The sequence below is a fragment of the Miscanthus floridulus genome, chromosome 7 (assembly GCF_019320115.1).
Source record: "Miscanthus floridulus cultivar M001 chromosome 7, ASM1932011v1, whole genome shotgun sequence".
In the NCBI taxonomy this organism is placed as follows: Eukaryota; Viridiplantae; Streptophyta; class Magnoliopsida; order Poales; family Poaceae; genus Miscanthus; species Miscanthus floridulus.
Genome location: NC_089586.1, coordinates 33,315,747 through 33,336,432, shown reverse-complemented (window position 1 = coordinate 33,336,432; position 20,686 = coordinate 33,315,747). Strand labels below are relative to the sequence as shown.

The following is a 20,686-nucleotide window of genomic DNA, read 5'->3' as shown; positions in this document are numbered from 1 at the left end:
CAACTAGGCAAGGGATACCGGCGGAGCGCGGCGCGTCGCCCCGAGCTTGCGTGGTGTCGGAGCGTTCCCGCTCGCGTCGCACCTGGCGAGTGCTACGGGAGCCGCGGCCCGGACGCTGCCTGCGCCTGGGCCGTGGGTCTGTGGTAACGTCGTCGGGCTGTGGAGCTCGGGGCGCGAGGAGTACCATATCGTATCCACATCCTAGAGACATGAACTCTAGGCTCCCGAACCATACCACCATGCCGAGATGTAATGGTCGTACGGGGTCTGCCATCCGGAACTTGCTGGGACGATGAAGCTAACACGCAGCGAGCCCCTACCTGGCGCGCCAACTGTCGGTGTTTCGAACCGGGGGGGGGGGTCCTTAACCAATGAGTGAATTTGTGCTGCGTGCCCCTAATCCTCGATGGTGATGCAAAGAGACACAAGGTTTATACTGGTTTAGGCAATCAACGCCCTACGTCCAGTCTGAGAGATTGATCTTGTATTCCTTGCACCGGAGTGCTCATAGTAGGGGGTTACAAGCTAGGTGAGAGAGGGAGCTAGCCCCAGGTCTTGGCCAGGGGTGGTGCGGGCTGCTTGAGGCGTTGTTCTCAAGCAGCGTAGAAGTGTGTGGTTCTATTGGTGAGTTCCTCTTTCTGCTCATCGTTCTCCTCTCCCCTAGAAATGGCCCCGGCCCCTCCCTTTTATACTCTAAGGGAGAACCAGGACATACATATGTTGCTACATAGCGTCCGATAAGTGGGGATGGCGTGTCCGAGCCCTGTAGCCGGGCGCTGTTGTGGTATGGTCGATGGAGTGGCCCCGTCCTTGTCGTGCAGAAGTGACGCGCCGGTCATACTTGATCTTGTACGTCGTGGGGCTCCAGTACAGCTTGAGGTAGGGCATGGCGGGCGACGTGCCGATCATCATGCGATGATGTCGTAGGGGGCCGAGGCTCTGCAGATGCCGAGGCCGAGCCATCGTGGGGGCTCGGTGGACATGGATCCCTAGGCTGCCGAGCCCCTGAAGCAAACTGCCGAGGCTTTGGAGGGAATTATTAGTCCTGGGTACCGATTCCGAGGCCACAGTATCCCGGTCATGGCTCCCCACGCCGCGTTGTTCTCAGAGCAGGAGTTGGCAGCACAGTGAGGCATGGGCGTCAACCATATGCATAGTGGTGGGCACAGTGGCGGGTAACCCCTGTCCAGTCCCGCCCCCCGTCCCATTGGCCATTCCGCTGTACTGTGCCGAGCATGCGGCCGATGTCAGTGGCAGCAGTTGGCTGAGTTAATGCGATGCGACATTTGGTCAGAGGGACAGGTGAAGGAAGAGGCAGCGGAGTGTTGCCGAGCCCGCCTCGTGCGAGGCGGAGGGTCGGCGACCCGGCCGAGGCCTGCGACGAGAGGGGGTCGGCCGAGGCCTTCGGTGGGGGATCGCCCGAGGCCAGCGGTGAGGGGGCCTCGAGCGATATGGAGAATTGGCCGAGGCCTTTGGTGAGAGGTCGCCCGAGGCCAGCGATTGTTAGCTGGTTTCGATCTTTACGAAGTCTAAGCAGTCGTTTTTTTGTTCTTGCTTAGGGTACCCCTTCTCGCGGCATCCGACATAAAGGCACCAAGGAGCGGTCCCCTAAGGCCCTCCACAATGTGTGCTTGTGTGATGCCTAAAAGAAGAGAGAGAAGATTCTGGAGTCACTCTCTCCATTGCAGCGAGCGGATCCAACTCCGAGCGATGCCAGAAAAATGGAGAGCGGCGCAACTAGTTGCGCCGGTGCCAATTTGTGCTGTGGAGAGAGAGAGCAGCGATAGGGAGGGGAGCGTGCAGCAGCTTTTAGCTGTAAAATAGCATGCATCAGTCCTTTTGGGCACCACTGGCGATACCACCACACTGCAACTAGAAATTGGATCAGACATCACAGCAACGTGGCTAGCTTCTACAGTTTCAAGCTCCACTCACACTGTGGAAGGCCTAAATGCTATTAGGCCTTGCACAACGTGGGAGTAGAGCTAGCAAGAAAATTGGGCCCCATGACCAAAACCAGGAGCGCTCTTCAAATGTTGCAATGTGCAGAGCTTTTGGCATCACTGGTGATGCGCCAGTTTGGTGTGAGCAAGGAAGTACCAATGAAATTGTATTATATTGTTTCGGCACCGAAGCAAGTTCTTGCCCGCTCCACGTTTTGTTGGCATGGATAGAATTGAAGTTGGAATCGCTAGCTGTAGTGGGATGAGTGGTTCCCAAATTCTCTATCTCCTATATAAGTCTCACTCAAGCTCCACGTTGCGGAGGGCCTTATGCAATCAATATATCTATCACATTCCCAACAAAACATCGTGTACCACGGTACAAGATTATTAGTTGATCTATGCCACCTCAGTCGCTAAGCAAATTCCTTATAAATATGAGGAACTCCAGTTATATAGAGGAGTGACTTGACAACATAATCGTAGAAGATGAGTTGCTTGCTGAAACAAATTAATGCTCCATATACGAAAAGTATGTTACCAATCGGAAGAAGTCAAGTACACATCAATACCAATGTTAGCACTCACTTGCATTGTAAAAATGACATGACAACCGTGCAAAACCACACCGGCGATGTTGAACAAGGCGACAACACCCACATACTGCATGTCTGCATGGCATTTGTTTCTCAAAGGTCGAACCATGTGTGTCCCTGGACAATGCGTAGAATATGCAAGGTCCTCAGTCAGTCAGTCCTCACGTAGGGAATATGGTGACACACACGAGAGCACCTACAAGGCAACAAGCACCGCGTGAGCTTTGCATCGTGCATGTACTGGCTAGCACCCGCCACCGGATGTATGCATGCGCTGTGTATGCATACACAGGTGCCCAATGGCCATCTAGAATAACACATCTCGCATCTCGACAACTATAGCCTTACTTCATTTGCCTCACGCCATTGCCAATGCCTTGCATGCTCGCATGCACTCCCTAACAATAACTTTAGAGAAGACAAGCGATTTACGGGCGTCATCTTCCTCCCTTTGTTGTCCGTTGCCACTTGCCTATTGTTCAAATACCGCATTTTCTTTGCAGTTGCATTTTCTTTTATAGCTGTATATAGGATACCTATAGACATGTATCAAATTAAGGGCATGTGTGGATCCATTAGTACTAATGGATCTAAACAGACATGCTAAATATTAGCTAGATGGCTACTAATTATTAGTTCTATTAGCAGGTTTAGAATTGCTAATAGGTGCTAATAGTTCATATACACCTTCAACTCACTATACAACCACCTATTAGCAGGTGGATTTAAACAGCCCCGCTAAAAATTAGCAGCTATTAACTACTATTATGTAGCTATTTTTTAGTGTTAATGGATCCAAACAAGCCCTAAAACGACATGAAAAGTTTCACATCGTAGAACAGCAGGGGCACGTCTTACGCCGAGTGGCATCTAGAACATGACCACCACACATAACCATCACCGGGATGCTAGGGATCAGTGGGCGCCCTTGGCCACGTCCTCCCGGGGCATTCCTACGTCCTAACTGAAGCTGCAAAGCAACCCGGCGCCATTTCTGTTGGGAATGAGTCCATGGACGCGTGCAAACAGACTCCCGGAAAGACACCATCTCGAGCAAGATTATATTTGGCACGTACACTCAAGTACATAGATAGTGTGCACGGCATCGTGCAGCTGGAAAAGCCAGCTCCACAGGAGGGCTGCCAAATCGACAGTTCCGCGCCCTTGGAAATCTAGTCATTTCTTCACACTGACCAATCTACCCTTGAAGCACACGGTGTGCAGTACTGCCACATTTGGCTTGGGGGCATAGAGGACAATTGCCACTGGAGTGGGAATGAGAGCTTTGTCAGTACTCAGTGAGCACGGCACCTGATGACGATGAACAGTGAGCAACGGATATAAAAAGGAGCCCCTCCCCGCTCAAGCCTAAAGAACAAGGGAAGCCATCTCCTCATCAAGAGGGCATCAGATTGAGCTTCCTTACTCGAGGTAATTCTTAGTTTGCTGCCCTTTCAAACCTTTATGATGTCTCGTATAAGAATGATTAATTACATGCACGGTTACGTCGATCTGAGTCGTCATGGTATTTTTTCAGGCAAGGACGTGCTCTGAATTGACCGATGGCGGCGACAATGGCAGTGACGACGATGGTGACCAGGAGCAAGGAGACCTGGTCCTTGCAGGTCCCGACGGTTTCACTCCCTTGGAAGCCACGATGTGGCAAGAACGGCCTGGAGTTCCCCCGCCGGGCGATGTTCGCCAGCGTCGGCCTCAACGTGTGCCCGGGCGTCCCGGCGGGGCGCGACCCGCGGGAGCCCGATCCCAAGGCTCCTCGGCCCGCCGACAACTGCGACGTCGCGCGCCAGCTTGGCGCCGCTGTGCCCGGGCAGCAGAAGCAGCAGGCCGCCGGGGAGACGGAGGAGGAGGCAGCAAAGAAGAAGAAGGGTGGCGGAGGCAAGAAGAAGCTGGGCGATCTGAGGAAGGTGAGGGTCAAGATCGCCAACCCGCACCTGCGGCGCCTGGTTAGCGGCGCCATCGCCGGCGCCGTGTCGAGGACGTTCGTGGCGCCGCTGGAGACGATCCGGACGCACCTGATGGTCGGCAGCATCGGCGTCGACTCCATGGCCGGGGTGTTCCGGTGGATCATGCAGAACGAGGGGTGGACCGGCCTGTTCCGTGGCAACGCCGTCAATGTCCTCCGCGTCGCTCCGAGCAAGGCCATCGAGGTATGAGTACGACAACCCACACAGGTTTCTGGAACGTCCAGAATCCATGGCGGTCGTGTGCATCAGTGACCATTACTACACCTTCCTCTGAGCTCTGATGTTTTGTTTCCATGGTGGTTGTGACGCACAGCATTTCACCTACGACACGGCCAAGAAGTTGCTAACCCCCAAGGCCGACGAGCCACCCAAGATCCCGATCCCCACGCCGCTGGTTGCCGGAGCTCTGGCCGGGTTCGCCTCAACCTTGTGCACCTATCCCATGGAGCTGATCAAGACCAGGATCACCATCGAGGTGAGCAACAACACAAACACAGCAGCTCGCAAAAATTTTTGCCATGGTCTCACTGCTGACTACTACCATAATCCCATGCACGGATGCGTGCCCACATTGCATTGTGTGATGACATGGCATGCAGAAGGACGCATACGACAACGTGGCGCACGCGTTCGTGAAGATCGTGCGCGACGAGGGGCCGTCGGAGCTGTACCGTGGGCTGGCACCCAGCCTGATCGGCGTGGTGCCGTACGCGGCCTGCAACTTCTACGCCTACGAGACGCTGAAGCGGCTCTACCGCCGCGCCACCGGGCGGCGCCCCGGCGCGGACGTGGGCGCCGTGGCGACGCTGCTCATCGGGTCGGCGGCGGGCGCTATCGCCAGCACGGCTACGTTCCCGCTGGAGGTGGCCCGCAAGCAGATGCAGGTGGGCGCCGTGGGCGGGAGGCAGGTGTACCAGAACGTCCTCCACGCGATCTACTGCATCCTCAAGAAGGAGGGCGCCGCTGGCCTGTACCGAGGCCTCGGCCCTAGCTGCATCAAGCTCATGCCCGCCGCCGGCATCGCCTTCATGTGCTACGAGGCGTGCAAGAAGATCCTCGATGAGGAGGAGGACGAGGATGAAGCCGGCGCCGGAGACGAGGACAAGAAGAGGGTTGAATGATAAAAGTTCACGACCAAGAAGATGGCAATGTCGTGAAGTGTGTGGAACTGGAAACTAATGGACAAGTATATTTGGAGTTTGATGTGGCGTTTTGGGGTCGTATGTTTGTCTCAAATTTTTTTTTTAAAAAGTGTATTATGTTTGGAGTCGAAGTTAATGTTTTCATGTTGCCTGTTTCGTGTAATAATTACTATATTTGTCTATTTCAATTTTGAAGCCAATTCGTTGTGTTAGTAAACCGTGATGTGATCACTTACGGTCACAATACTCATTTTCATCTATTTTGGTATATAATAAACATGCCTCTATTTAGGCCTGTTTGGGACCACGGATGTGGACCGTGCAGTGCCGTATGGGTAAAGCGGCCGCCAATCCACGATATAGGAAACATGTGAGTTAGTTTATTTTTGAGTCCCTGGTGCCATGTGCCCATGTGCAGTTGAAAGAATCATCGATATCGCCAGGGCGTTTGGCGTAATTCTTTGATTCTTTTCATCATCATAGCAGAAAACACGTCCCAAACACGTCCTTATTGAGAGTCTGAGACATTAATGGCAAGCTAGCCTTTTGATTTTCTATAACATCAAATTTGAGCAGCGCCATCATTGCATCGTTAGGGAAAAAAGGGGAGTTGCCATATCAGAGAAAAAAAGGGAATTGCTATATAGCGTACTATCTCCGTTCATAAAAGAATGCAATTATGATATCCGTGCCCATCAATTGACCTCAAGTTTGACAAAGTTTATAGTAAATAGTATTAACAGTTATGTTTCAAAATAAATTTATTATGAAAATGTATTTTATAAATAATATAATGATATTAATTTTGTATCAAGAATGTTTATATTTTTTTATATAAATTTAGTCAAAGTTCAGACTATTTGACTCCTTAAAATCTGAGAATTGCATTTTTTTTATGGACAGAGGTAGTAGGTGTCTCTTAAAAAATCAGGTTGTTAGATTTAGATCGGGGATGGTGTTCCTGTTCATCTTCTACCTCGAAATGTTCTTCGCCTTTTACCTTGGTTGTTCTTCAACATCTGTCTCATGTCGTTCGCATGTGCCCTCGACTACAGTCAGATAACCTCCGTCCTTGACAGCCTCTCGACCGCTGAGTCTAGCCGGGGACAAATTTGTTAAAAGTGAATAGAATGAACAAGATTTTGGAAAACAACTATTGCTTTTATTGATCTCTTAGATTATATACAAGTGAAGGGTCGCGTTGTACGGACGCCGTACGGACGTGACTGTTTGGCAAAAAGCAACTGTTCACTGGAACAGTATACTACCGAAGGGATATGCCCCTTCGTAGGGTTAACTTCTTATACTAACTAACTGCTAATTCTCTTCATCTGTTGATGAGATCACGGGTGTCTGTTAGGAACAGACGCTGTTTCGTAACACTCCCCCTTAATCTAATCTTCTTTGAGATCAATACAGCTGTATGCTTAGATTCCTCAAAAAAACCTGTGGAAAAATTTGAGAAATATGTATGTATAAATATGCTATAAAAACTCCTTTAAACCTTAACGAAAAATAAGGAGAAAGTAGCATATATGAGTGTGATTTAAATAAATCATTATGTCATTGGTATCCCATTAAAAACACCAGTGGGGAAAAATATAGGAGATACGATATATAGATTACTCCCCAAAAACCATTTCAGAAAAAATATGACGAGCAATATAAAGTGATATGTCGTTAAAACTTCTGTAAAAACCCAGTGGAAAAATTAGGAGAAAATATGACGACATATTATTGGTATTGCCTCTTGGATAACTCACATGAAAAATCTTTTTTGGGAAAAAACCATGAATGAGTTGTGAGGGCAATATGTGTCTTTGATATTTTCCACAAAAACCCCGGTGGGGAAAATTAGAAATATGACACATGCTTATGTTAATACTACCTCATTAAAAACTTTAACAAGAAACCTTATAAGTAAAACTTGTGAAAGAAAAGAGTATAATATGATGCTGGTACAGGTCAACATTTAGGAGATGTCTCCCCCTGATTTTGGTAAATCTCGAAGTCGCCGCGTACCAATTCAATGTATTAATTTTTGAAACACAGAAGTTGATAAGGACTTAGTAAATAGATCAGCGAGATTATCACATGATTTGATTTGCAAGATGTTTATTTCCCTGTTTTCTTGTAATTCATGGGGATAAAATAATTTAGGAACAATATGCTTAATGATATTGCCCTTTATGTAATCTGATTGCATCTGTGTAACACAAGTGAAATTATCTTCATAGATAATTATAGGTGATTCAATTGAACCAATACCACATGACTGTTGTATGTGGTTAATCATTCTGCGAAGCTATACATATTCTCGTGATGCCTAGTATAGAGCAATAATTTCAGAATGATTAGTAGAAGTCGCTGTCAGAGTCTGCTTAGAAGACTTCCATGAAATAGTTGTACCTTCATATAGAAATACAAATCCTATTAGGGATTTTCCATTATGAGGATCAGATAAGTAACCTGCATCAGTATAACCAATCATACCGGGATCATGGTTTTTCTTGAAGAATAAACCAAGATCCATTGTGCCATTAAGGTATCTGAGGATACACTTTGCTCCCGTCCAATGACGACGAGTTGGATACGCACTATGCCTAGCTAGTAAGTTCACTACAAATGCGATATTAAGCCTGGTGCAATTTGCAAGATACATAAGTACGCCAATGACACTGAGATATGGGATCTCTGGTCCCAATATCTTTTCTCCAATATCCCGTGGTCTAAATGGATCTTTCCCTATTTCTAAGGAATGAACAACCATCGGAGTTTTATTAGGGTATGATTTATCCATATTGAATTTCTGCAATATTTTCTAGATATAGACTGATTAATGCACTAAAATCCCTGAAGGATGGTGCTCAAGTTGTAAGCCTAGGCAATACTTGGTCTTACCCAAATCCTTCATCTCAAATTCCCTCTTTAGATGTTTGCGTGCTTCATCAATATCCTTTGGGCTGCCAATGATATTTAAATCATCAACAAACACGGATATAATATAAAATCCTGTTTGAGATTTCTTAATGAAAACACATGGACAATCATCATTGTTAGTGTATCCTTTCTTTAGAAGGAATTTCCTCAGTCGGTTTGTACCACATTCGTCCCGACTGCTTCAAGCCATATAATGACTTTGTAGTTTTACACAATACATGTTGCGATTTGTGTTTGGATTCAGAATTTGGATTCCATCGGGAACCTTCATGTATATGTCCGAATCAAGTGACCCATATAGATATGCTGTCACCACATCCATCAACTACATAGATAGATAATTTTGAACTACCAATGATACTAAGTATCGAAAAGTAATTCCATTCATTATTGAAGAATAGATTTCATTGTAATCAATGCCGGGTCTCTACGTGAACCCTTGTGCTACTAGCCTTGCTTTATATCTCACCACCTCATTGTTCTCATTTTATTTCCGAACGAAAACCCATTTAAAGCCTATAGGAAAGACTTTAGAAGGTGTATGTATTGCAGATGTAAATACCCCTCTTCTAGTGAGCAAAGTTATCTTAGCTTTAATTGCTTCTTTCCATTGAGCCAAGTTCGAGCGCTTTTTGCACTCTACCATGGTCTTGGGATCTGGATCATTGAGAAATATTTCTGCAATTGCTGTAGAGAATACATGTCAACAACAGTCGTCTTACGATCGTATGATTCTCCAGAATCTATGTAATTGATGGAAATTTCTTTCACCCCATTATTTGACTCAACATTTCCCAAAACTATGGAGTTAGGATGTTCCGATATCGCAAGATCAGAATTTGGATGCACCGTTGATCCGGGTTGTGGATTTGGTCCTGATGTTGTATTTTTATCCACTATTGGGTGTCTACCAACTTGAGGTTGGCTTGCATTTACTGATTTGGAGGATTTAGCCCTCGATATCTTCGGACGCTTACATGTAGCATTATCCTTAGGAGCGGCCATACTTCTCCCTCTCTTCTTTGGAAGTGGGAGTTGAATGTTTTTTATTGGTACCTCCATTCTTTCGGGCGCATTGCGAGCAGGATAAGAGGATTTAGTGACACCCTTATAATCAGTAAATGCTTCTGGCAGGTTATTTGCAATATGTTGCAAGTTCATGATTTTTTGAACTTATTATTCAGTCTCTAGAGTACGTGGATCCGAGGGGGGAATGCCTTGGGCATTCCAAAGAATTTCCTAGCATTCATTCTTGGTACTTGAAATCTCTCCCTAATGTCGGGAAATGGTCCTCATTAAATATACAGTCAGCGTATCGGGCCGTGAATAAGTCCCCTGTAAGAGGCTTGAGGTAGTTGATAATTGATGGAGATTGATATCCCACATAGATACCAAGTTTTCTATATGGGCCCATAGAAGTATGCTTAGACAGTGAGATCGGTACATATACAGTGCAATCGAATTTTCATCGATGGGAAATATTTGGCATATTCCCACATACTAATTGCAATGGGGGAGACAACGTGGTATGCAGTTGGTCGCAATTGAATTAAATCAGCAGCGTGTAAGACTGCATGACCCCAACATAAAATTGGTAGGTTGCAATTTTGTAATAATGGTCTTGCAATGAGTTTAATTCTCTTAATAAGAGATTCTACTAAACCATTTTGTGTATGGACATATAGGACAGAGTGCTAAACTTGAATTCTTAAAGCCATATAATAATCGTTGAAAGCCTTTGAGGAAAATTCAGCAGCATTGTCCATTCGAATTGATTGATTTTGATGTTCAGGATGATGTTCTCTAAGTCTAATAACTAGAGCAATAATTTTTGTAAATGCATGGTTACGTGTGGACAAAAGACACACATGAGACCATCGAGTAGATGCATCTATTAGAACCTTGAAGTACCTGAACGGTCCAGACGTTGGTTGTATGGGGCCACAAATATCTCCTTGAATGCGTTAAAGAAATTTTAGTGGCTCATTTTGGATCTAAATGGGCGATGGTCGTACGATCAATTTCCCTGTAGCGCATGAAGTGCACATAAAATCTGAAGATTTTGGGAATTTAGCAGTATTTAACTCACGGCCTTTAGAATTGCTGATAATTTTTCGCATCATCCCTATATCAGGATGGACAAGGCGTTCATGCCAAATTTTGAATGTGTCAACATTCTAAAAAATTACCTTGTACGCAACATGCGGTACGGGTTTGATGTATGTGTAGTACAATTCGAACGGAAAAGAGAGAATTTTCTCAACAATTTATTTGCCATATCCACTATTTTTAGTAACAAAGAGAATTTCCTCATTGTTGTCATCACGGGTTTCTATATGGAAACCATTTTAACGGATATCTCTATAACTTAACAAGGTACGCTTTGAATCGGGATACAATAATGCATCCTCAATTGTAATTTGGGTACACATGGGGAGTACAATAGTGGCACGGCCAGAGCCAACTATTGTAGCATCGTGCCCGACGATTGTCAAAACATTTCCTTGTCTTTTTGTAAGAGTTTGAAAATATTTTGTTTCTCTAAGTATAGAATTAGTGGTACCACTGTCCACTAGGCATAATTCCTCCTCCGTCAGATTGACCCCCATAGAAACTATATATAAATAAAGAATTTGATATAAAACTCTTTGATGATATATAAATACATACTTTATTTATTGAATATCAAATGTATACAATACATTTATTGGGTATTCAAACTAAATAGTGATGACATTATTAAATATTTATAACACATAGGACATAAATTATTTTAATTATTATAATCACTAGGACATAAAGACATGAGAATCTAAGGGATTGGGAGCCTATTCAAAGTCTCCAAATATGTCGTTGGATGCATATTCCATGATCATATTCCCCGTATCAGCAAGATCATCGCCTCCTTGTATATTGTTGTTGCTTGGTTCCATTGGAACTTATTGTGAACAACCAGCCTCATTCCTGGTGGTGTTAGATCGAATGTTGAAGTGGGCTTCATACTTCTGTCCTGGTGCAGCACGTCCGTGACCCACAAACTTTAAGTAGAGATCAACAAGATGACTTGGGGTACGACATTTCTTTGTAATATGGTTATAACAACTGTAACAGAACTGCCCAATTTATACAAGATCAAGTACGGCTGTCCTCGCTAACATGTTGACACGCGTATACTTTCACTCATATAAACCCGGTAGTCCGCCGAGTGTCCCAAAAGACCTCGGTAAATCAACATCACAACCAAGATCGCATGATTAAGCAAATACACATCACATACACAGGGTTGCAGCGGAAATAATATTACAAATGGGTTCACAAATAAAAGTACAAGTTTGAGTTTCAAAACCGCTTAGTGAAAACAACATAGCTTTCAAATGATTATATTAATATAAGTTCCAAATATATTGCTAGCATAAGTGACATCATCCGACAAAAGCATATAGATGAGAAGTAACTATAGAATCACTGAGCCACCGGCGGTTAGCCATCATCTTCATAGGCCGAGAACTTCACCTGCAACATGGTGGGATAAACCATAAGTACGAGAAGGTACTCAGCTAGACTTACCCGTCAAAACCAGAAATAAAGGACACCAAGGGTCATGCAAGGCTTATGAGGTGGGCTAGCTTGACACAGTTGCATAAAAGAGCTTATGAATATAGTGACCAATTTAAACTTAGCATCAAGTTTATCATCATTTACCTGTCCATTAGATTAGCACCTGTACTAGAGCACTCACTTATTAGGAGCAAACAATATTAACCATAGCAGGTATAATAAGGCTGTCATCATCATACCATCATTCCTGAACCATTATGTTATTTAGTGTATCTACTTTGGAGATAAGCCCGTCAAGTTCTCACTAACCGGTGAGAGACGGCGACTCGAATCGAATTACAACTCAGCTGAGGGGGTATTCCTAACTCTCACCCTGGCATACTTTGCAAGGGTAGCCATGGGTCACCTTTGGGACAACTCAGGAACTAAATTCGCGGGTTCGATCAGCGCCAGCACTCTCAGGGATTACCCTTCTGCCAGGATGATCAGGACTTTTAAATCACCTGCCCTTGGACTCACACCTACGGCTCCCTTCCGAGGCGTACTTTATACTTATTGACTCCTGGCCTGAGGTGAGCTACTCGACTTCATGGTCGGTCTCCGGACCCGGCCAACTAAGAGAGAGGCATGCGTTCAACATGAACAGGAAAGGCTCCAAGATTCGGTCCTTAAGCGACACAGACGGAGTCACTACCAACCGGCAAGCCTCCGCCCGGTATTTAATTCAAATTAAGACAGGTTCTTTTCCACGATAGCAAATATAGCCAACCGTGCCAGATGTATATCCCTATAGCTCGCAAGTGATAGGAAATCACCTGACTTCTACCGCGTTTAAGCAGGGCTAAGCACTACACGAGCCTGAGCTACATAGGATTCAGGGTATCAATATCTGGACAAGGATTGGATAACCAATGCAGCAAGTGTTTGCATCCAACACCTAACTTAATGCAACAATATATATGTAACAATAATACTTTAATTGCATTTCGGAAATTAGGAGGCTTAATATGCTCCGGGGCTTGCCTGGGATCCGACACAAGTCAGTTCAGTTAGCTTGCACCATCATGGTGACATCTCCGGTCCTAGCACTTGCTTAGTCCTTCCATCTTTGGGATATATCCACCAAACCAGATCTTCGGGTTTGGCTCCAACATCGCATCCTTCACGTGGTGCATCTAGCGTACCTAGATGAGATGCAATATACCAGTGCATAAATATGAAGAATAGTGCCATGAGATGCATCACAAAATAGCAAGCAAGACAAGCATAGTTTACACTAACACACTTAAGTACTTTGCGATGCTTAACTTAAATATCACACAATCTATCATGCTAAGATGGCAAAGAAGACGACAACACCAAGCATGACACAAGTTTCCCAAGATCTTAGGTGCTCTAACTTAGTCATCATTCAAGGCATAAGTCACACTTAACAATATACAAGCAAACACTATAATTGGAATCTGCCAATTTCTGGACATGCAAACAGCAGCTACAAGATTTAGCTATAACTGGAGTTACACAAATCCAAATGACTTGCAAGAAGACATTTTGGAAAGCTTATGAAATTATCTACATTTCATCTATAACCATCACAGCATGATTCCTAAGTTAAGTAGGTTGAAATTATACCTTTACAGAAACTGGTTCTTACAAAACAGAGAGCAACAAATCCTGTATACTAACTTTAAACAATTGTAACTCAAACACTACTCGGTCAAATGATACCAAATTTTAACAGCAGCTAGATACATAAATTATCTACAACTTTTGTATAAACAAGTTTCACAACAAAGCACATTGTCATGAAGAACTTTGCTAATTTCCCAGATCTGTCCATAAACCACATTTGCAAGAAAATAAATATTAACTTATGTTGCAAACACATAATTAGGCAAAACCAATTTTACCAACATGTCATACATGACTAAAGAACACCAGAAAACCTAGTGTCCATGACCACATAAATTCTTTTAATGCATTTCTTAATTTATTTTAGATAACAAGGTGACTTAATGAACATATACCAAAAGTACACAATAAATTCTACAAAAATTACAGTGGCTCACATATCCTCTCAATAGTCTACTGTACGAATTTAACTCCATTTGAATATGTATAGCAACCTCTATGAAAGAGACAAGTTGCTAAAGCAAGAAATCATGTGAGAGCGAGATAAACCAATAACTCACTCATACTTCATCCAATACTCATGAAATTTTTAGCACACATCAACTATCACATGAGTACCATGCCACAAAAATTTCACTTCATTTAGAGTCCTAGATCTGCAGTTATGGAAAATAACAAATTCAACTAGCATTACAACCTTACTGCACAAATCTATTTTTACCGCAAAATATTGAAACTAAAACATGTCATATTATAGATCTAATGCATAGATAATTTCACAAGGATTTCAAAAAGTCCTCATTTGCTATTTTACGAATTTCTTATGAATTACTATGAATTTCCAAAGATTTAGCAAATTTACTACAAATAGGTCCTTATCGGCACTATTCAATTGAGCACGAGCTCCCAGCGTGGTTTTGGACGGCGGCCGGTGACTGCAGTGCTCCCAGCGTGGTTTTGGACGGCGAGCACGAGCACGGCGTGCAGGAGAGGGAGGCGAAGCTGATGGCGTTGCTTGTGAGGAGCGAGGGGGCTGAGAGGGGAAAACAACCGCGGCAGTGGGGCTTCGCTCATCTACCATGGTAGGCGAGATAGCGAGAGGGAGCGAAGGGCGAGAGGGAGGCCGAGCGAGTGAGCCAGAGAGAGCTGAGGGCGCCAGGTCTTCGTTTTCACGAGCACGGTCGCGAGGTGGCGAGCGGCGGGCGCACCAGAGAGCCACGCGGCAGCGGTGCGCAGCCATGGTGGGGCGCGAGCTCTGCATGGCTACCACGTGCTCCCCCTTTGGGGAATTTCCCAGAACACCTGGTAGGCGACGACGTGGCCACATTAGAACCAAGTTTTGGGCATCTTCAGGGCATATTCGGTTCTAGTCGCCTTAAGCAAAGTGGCTGATCTCTAAGTCCTCTCCAACATTCGTTAAGGGTAATTGGCCATTAGGGCTGCAGGTTAGTGGCTAATTAAGCCCCAAAATGACAGTGTCAGTGCCTTGATAGCGGTTAAGTAAACGCAAAATTGAGGACCAAAACGGAGTCAAACTTAGTGCAACTTTTTGTATGCTCTTCTCCAATACATAACCTTCAACTTTTATTTTTGGACCAACTCAAGTTGCTTAGCAAAATTTGGAGAACGCGGGATGTCGATGTCGTTGCTTAGCGAAACTCCATGACTTAGAATAATTCTAAGTGCGGAAGACTGCAGCATAATCAATCTTGTGACCTTTGTTTGTCAAGCTTAGAGATATATTTAGACTTGGGTCCTTAAATAAAGTTTGTAGTACACAAACTATACTACAACTTTTATTTAAGGTCAAACCTTGTATCTTGAATATAAACCATTCTTTTACTTTGGTCAAAGCAGCATCTCGTTAACCCTAGAATTAGAGTTTTCGACCAATTGAGGCCTTTTCTTGACATGTGCTCAACACAAACCCTTCATGACTTTTGTTGTAGAGTTAAATTAGAGTTGTTTGAGCAAGGTTGCAAGGTTTGGTTGACTTCATAGGTTTCCATCCACTTGATAAAGCAATTCCTGCAAAGATATGACTTATCATTTCATGTGACTTTTTGATTCCAAACTTCATGAAACTTTTCTAGCGATCCATATAAATGGGTATTGATGTGAGAGACATGAAGATATTCCAATAACACTAGCCAAGCATATATCTTGAAAAGGGCCTATATGTAAAGCAAGGGTGCAATATCTGAGTTTAGGTTGGGGCTCATTTCCATAGGTTTGACCTTAACATCTTTATCATCACTTAATCTGTCATGTTTGAGCTCAAACCCACTGCTTAACTGGTGACAAACACCTGGGGTGTTACAGCCCTCCCCCCTGAAAGGAATCGCGTCCCGAGATTCGGTGCGAAAGACTTTTAAGGGAAGAGAAACATGTCATCTAGTTTCCAACATCAGTGATACATTAGGCTACTTAACTTCAGAGTATTAGAGAGGCTAATTTGATCATGACACTTTTTGATACTTGCTCTTTGTCGTAAGTTGTTGTCTGAAGAATTTCCTTCGTTGGTGTCCATAAAGCATTGTTACATTGGAAGGAATCCAAGATAGCACTGTCCTACGTACTTCGTCCTCGATGTACGAAGAGTGCTACAAGCGTAGACTAATTACTTGTAACATCTACTTCCCTAGTGGATATAACATAGACCTATGGACTTTGCACTAGATCGCAGTCGGTTGATGAATATTCCTTGCAACGGTGCTATATTTGTTCCCAAGGGTTGAAAAGCAGTTCTCTACTAAAGTGGCTCGAGCACAACTTTTCGTAAAGGATGTGATCATAGATGGGGTAAACATTTGTTGAGGGTATAAGAAGCTAGTTAACCAATATCCAAACTAGTTGTAGCGGTACACTCACTCATACGTCAACTGATGGAAAGCTACATATTGTTCCATGTGTGCAGTGCTCTTTCTCTGATAACAACACTGTATTACCTAAGTCTGTTGAGTGAGCGGTGAATGTGATAGCTGACTCTATTGACTCAGCATTTTTGACGACCATTATTTAAGGGAATTCTCGTATCCAAGCGGCAACAATTATCTGAGTTGTATCTGAGGCAACCCCTTGGGTAAAACACATGGAAGACACCTTAGGTATGTCAGCATTGGAGAACCATTGATGCAGAAGGATGTTAGCGAGGCTTGGAGGGCAACACAAGTTGCAAGTAATCACAAAACTAGGGACTAGTTCACTACCAAGCATGTTAAGTACAATTTGCCTTCGTGGTGCAGTTGCACAGCAAGTTGGGTTTACTTGCATCATAGCAAAACCAACTTTCTTAACTATATTTTGACATCGAGGCTTCCATTCTTAGGCCAATCAATATCTCAAAAACCATAATCCAAAAATCTATGGTTTGACACCTTTCCAATTACTTTCGAATTGTAAGGGCACAATTTGACTTCTAGAACACCTTGACTGCTCACGCATTACTGATCTAAGAGGGCAAAAGCAAGGCACATAGGGGTGCAATTTATCTTCTCAAGGGTATGGAGGGTTGTCTAACAACAATACCCTACAAGTTGTAATTTCTTGGCATGAATTACAACACAACCGTCTAATGCAAAGGATGATCGCAGTCACAGTGAAATTGCAGATTCTGTACTCTTTTGTTTTCTATTCATATCTCACAAACTACTGCTCCAATATGCACAAATTTTGTTGGGCATGTAGATCCATATGTCTTCTAACTACTCACCAAAATTCAACTCAACTGGACACCGTTTGACCATCCAAATAATTCATCTACCAAAACTGCTGTGTTCTGAAATGGCAGCAAACCGAGCCGACAAGATATCTCTCAAGTCTGATGTTTTACTCAACCAATACTCAAACCAACTTAAGACATTGAAGGGCCCTAAGCAAGGAATGAGATCACCAAGTTTGGGGTCAATCCAACTTCGTTTGAGTCACTAATCGTCGGCTTGAAGATAACCGGTTTAGTGCCACAAAATCTGGACAGATTTCGTGTTTTCCCTTTTTTTTGCTTCACACGTTGAGGTGTGTGTTTTGCACTCTCTAACCTTTCTCATAGCAGCAGCAGCCTTTCCCTAGCTGAGGATGGAGGCTAGAGTTTTTCCTCACATGCTCCTCTGGTAACACTTCAACCATCGTTCTAGACAGTAACTTAACTATGCACAAGCATTGGACTTGTGGCTATGTTTTCAGGACACAAAGCATACTCTTCATGGAGGGACTGTCCTATAGAGATAAGGAACCATTCCTATATATCCTTCGGCACTTCGTCCAATAGAGTTTGGACACATGTGTTAGGGGCACCTAGGGCACAAAGATGCTGACTGAAACTAGGGACGTGCTTTCGCTAGCTCTTTACGTAGCCGATACAACGTTTTTACTATCTGTGTGATTATCCAAGATGGAATTGTCTTGATAGCACAGGTTTTGAAAAACAAGGCAGTAGTTACATTACTAACGGCTTGTTGTTTCATTGTTTAACATTGCTCTGTGAGACATATCCTTCATAATTAGCAAAAAGTTGTCACCTAGCTGGAGGTTAAGCTTCCGACTAGTAACTAATCAGTTGTCTCTCAACACTAAAAGTTCTAAATCTGTACTCTTGCCAACAATAGTTGCAATCGAGGCACAAACAGATGGTCGCCATTGAAGTCTGCAGATAAGGAGTCACACTAGAGATGTTGATCTCGACTGTGCGATCAGCATGCACATAATAATCAAGACTTGGATAGCTAAGTCATAATCATAATGTGACGTTCGATTCTTATCTGACTAACAACTTGTCCAACATTAATTGTTGTGTGCCTTTCTGATCCAACAGTGATGACATAAGTTGTTCACTAGGTGACGGACGTCAATACTGGGACAACCAAGTGGAGTCACTTGTCTACCACCTCTTGTAGTCAGTTAATGTTTAAGTCGGTGACCAGTTCTTCAAAGGTTATCCTTTTTGTGACTTCAACCGGAAGCTCTACTACTTTCAGTCTGATATAGGGATCTTCGATAAGATATGGAGAGATAACCAAGGAAGAGCTCATGTGAAAATAACACATCAGTGTAGTTCGGCAATGGATCATGACTAGAAACCTCGATACCAGCGCGCACCCAGCAGCACAACCATGCATCGGCCGCCCACAAGGAGGCCCTAGGTTCCGTCGCGGCACCGTAGATCGCTAATCGTGACACCATTACTGAACATACAACCAAAGTGAAATTTCCAGTGGCACCAATTAGATTGTAAGAACAAACATTGTGCAAAAGAGGGATAGCAAACAAGGATAGTCACAAGGTTAGGAATCAACAAGGAGGCGATCAGAAGATCAAAACATAGCACAAAAGAACATAGCCTAATTGCCGAAGGCAACTATGCAGGAGACTCTTGCTTAATTTCCACAAACGCCTCGTGTCCATCAAAGTGATTACCAGATAAAGATTAACCTAAGATTTGGTCTTGTCGAGCAACAACATAAGATCAAGACTGATAAACATCTAGAGACTTGAAAGAGTTGGAGACAAAATACACGAGATTCGAGGGACAGAGCCATTGCACTGACTAGAGATTCAGTTGATAAAGCAATGACATGATCTGCGAGTAAAAGGTTCCAAAGCCAGGGCAGATAGCGATTATCGTTGCACCAGATTATCAGTAGGAGAAGGAGCAATGAGATCTAACAAGGATTTTTGTAGTAGGGTCCTCCCACACAGGAGCGGAACAACCATGAAATATGCAAGCATTTAAGCTTGGGCCTAAGGTCGAGCAAAGGCATGGATAAAGGTCTTCGTAGCGCAACGTTCAAGGCTAGCAACCACATGTATAGGCTTAGGTTCCTAAGAGAGAACTTAATTGGAGACGACAACCATAAGATTATCAAAACTTGGACGCTACTCCAGGATAGCGCTCTTCCACACTCATATGCTTACCGAGGACAAAAGGGTGACAACTACGGCACTACCTAGATAACGAGCATCCATACCACATCATAGTTTCAAGCAAGCATTTGAGAGATTCAATCAAATTAGCTTAAGCACAAATACTAAGCACAAGGCTCACACACATAATAAGCATTTACCAGACAAGATTTAACTACAAGCTTGGCCCAAAACCAAAGCAAGCTAAAGCATCCACTTAGTATATGCATAGAAAACTGAACTGCAGTACAGTAGGCACATGTTTCAGGCATAACTGAAGTTGTAGGCATCAAACAAAGGTGATCCTAGACTTTAGGTAAAGCTTATTAAGTTGTCTATAACTTTCTTATTATCATATTAAGATGACCCTACAGCTAACAAGACCAAACAAGACATCTCTGCCCAGAATTGGACATATTCTGTCATTCCATTTTGCAAGCTCATAACTAGAGATTTAGATAACCAAAAGCAGTGCTATTAGACATTTTGGAAAGCTTAGAAAAATTACTATACTTCTCCTACCATTTCCAAGAAATAATTCTATATGCACACAGATAAAACAAACCAAATATTCAAATCTGTTCAGAACATAAGCAAAACCTGACAACCAACTTCTAAAATTCATAACTCCTAAACCATAAGTCCTGGGGTCATGAAATTTTAGGACAAGCAAGATACAAAAGTTAGCTACGACTTTGGTATTCTCCATAACTATAGAAAACACCGTTATGACCATGAAAACATCACTACTACAGAAACTGTTCAAGCAGCCAACGTCCCACAAGCAAAACAAAACTTGCCTTTGTTCTACTTAACAAGAGAGCACACAAACATGTTATTCTAGCAGCTCTAAACATTGTTACCTTAGACCAACAATAAATTAATTTTAGTCATAGGAATCCCAAGTACTTAAGTGAGGCCTAAAGCATTTGCAAAAGCTTGTAAGAACAACATACCCACCACTTGGCTAAACTAGAGGACATTTATAGGTT

The 20,686-nt window shown here is 43.6% G+C and overlaps 1 protein-coding gene across 1 annotated transcript; it reads left to right on the top strand.

The window, feature by feature from the left end:
• Positions 1–4,101: 4,101 nt before the first annotated feature.
• LOC136463004 (adenine nucleotide transporter BT1, chloroplastic/amyloplastic/mitochondrial-like) lies at positions 4,102–5,645 on the top strand. Its single transcript, XM_066462057.1, has 3 exons — positions 4,102–4,707; positions 4,838–4,999; positions 5,124–5,645. The coding sequence occupies exons 1-3, from the start codon at positions 4,102–4,104 to the stop codon at positions 5,643–5,645; spliced, it is 1,290 nt and encodes a 429-aa protein (XP_066318154.1).
• Positions 5,646–20,686: the final 15,041 nt, after the last annotated feature.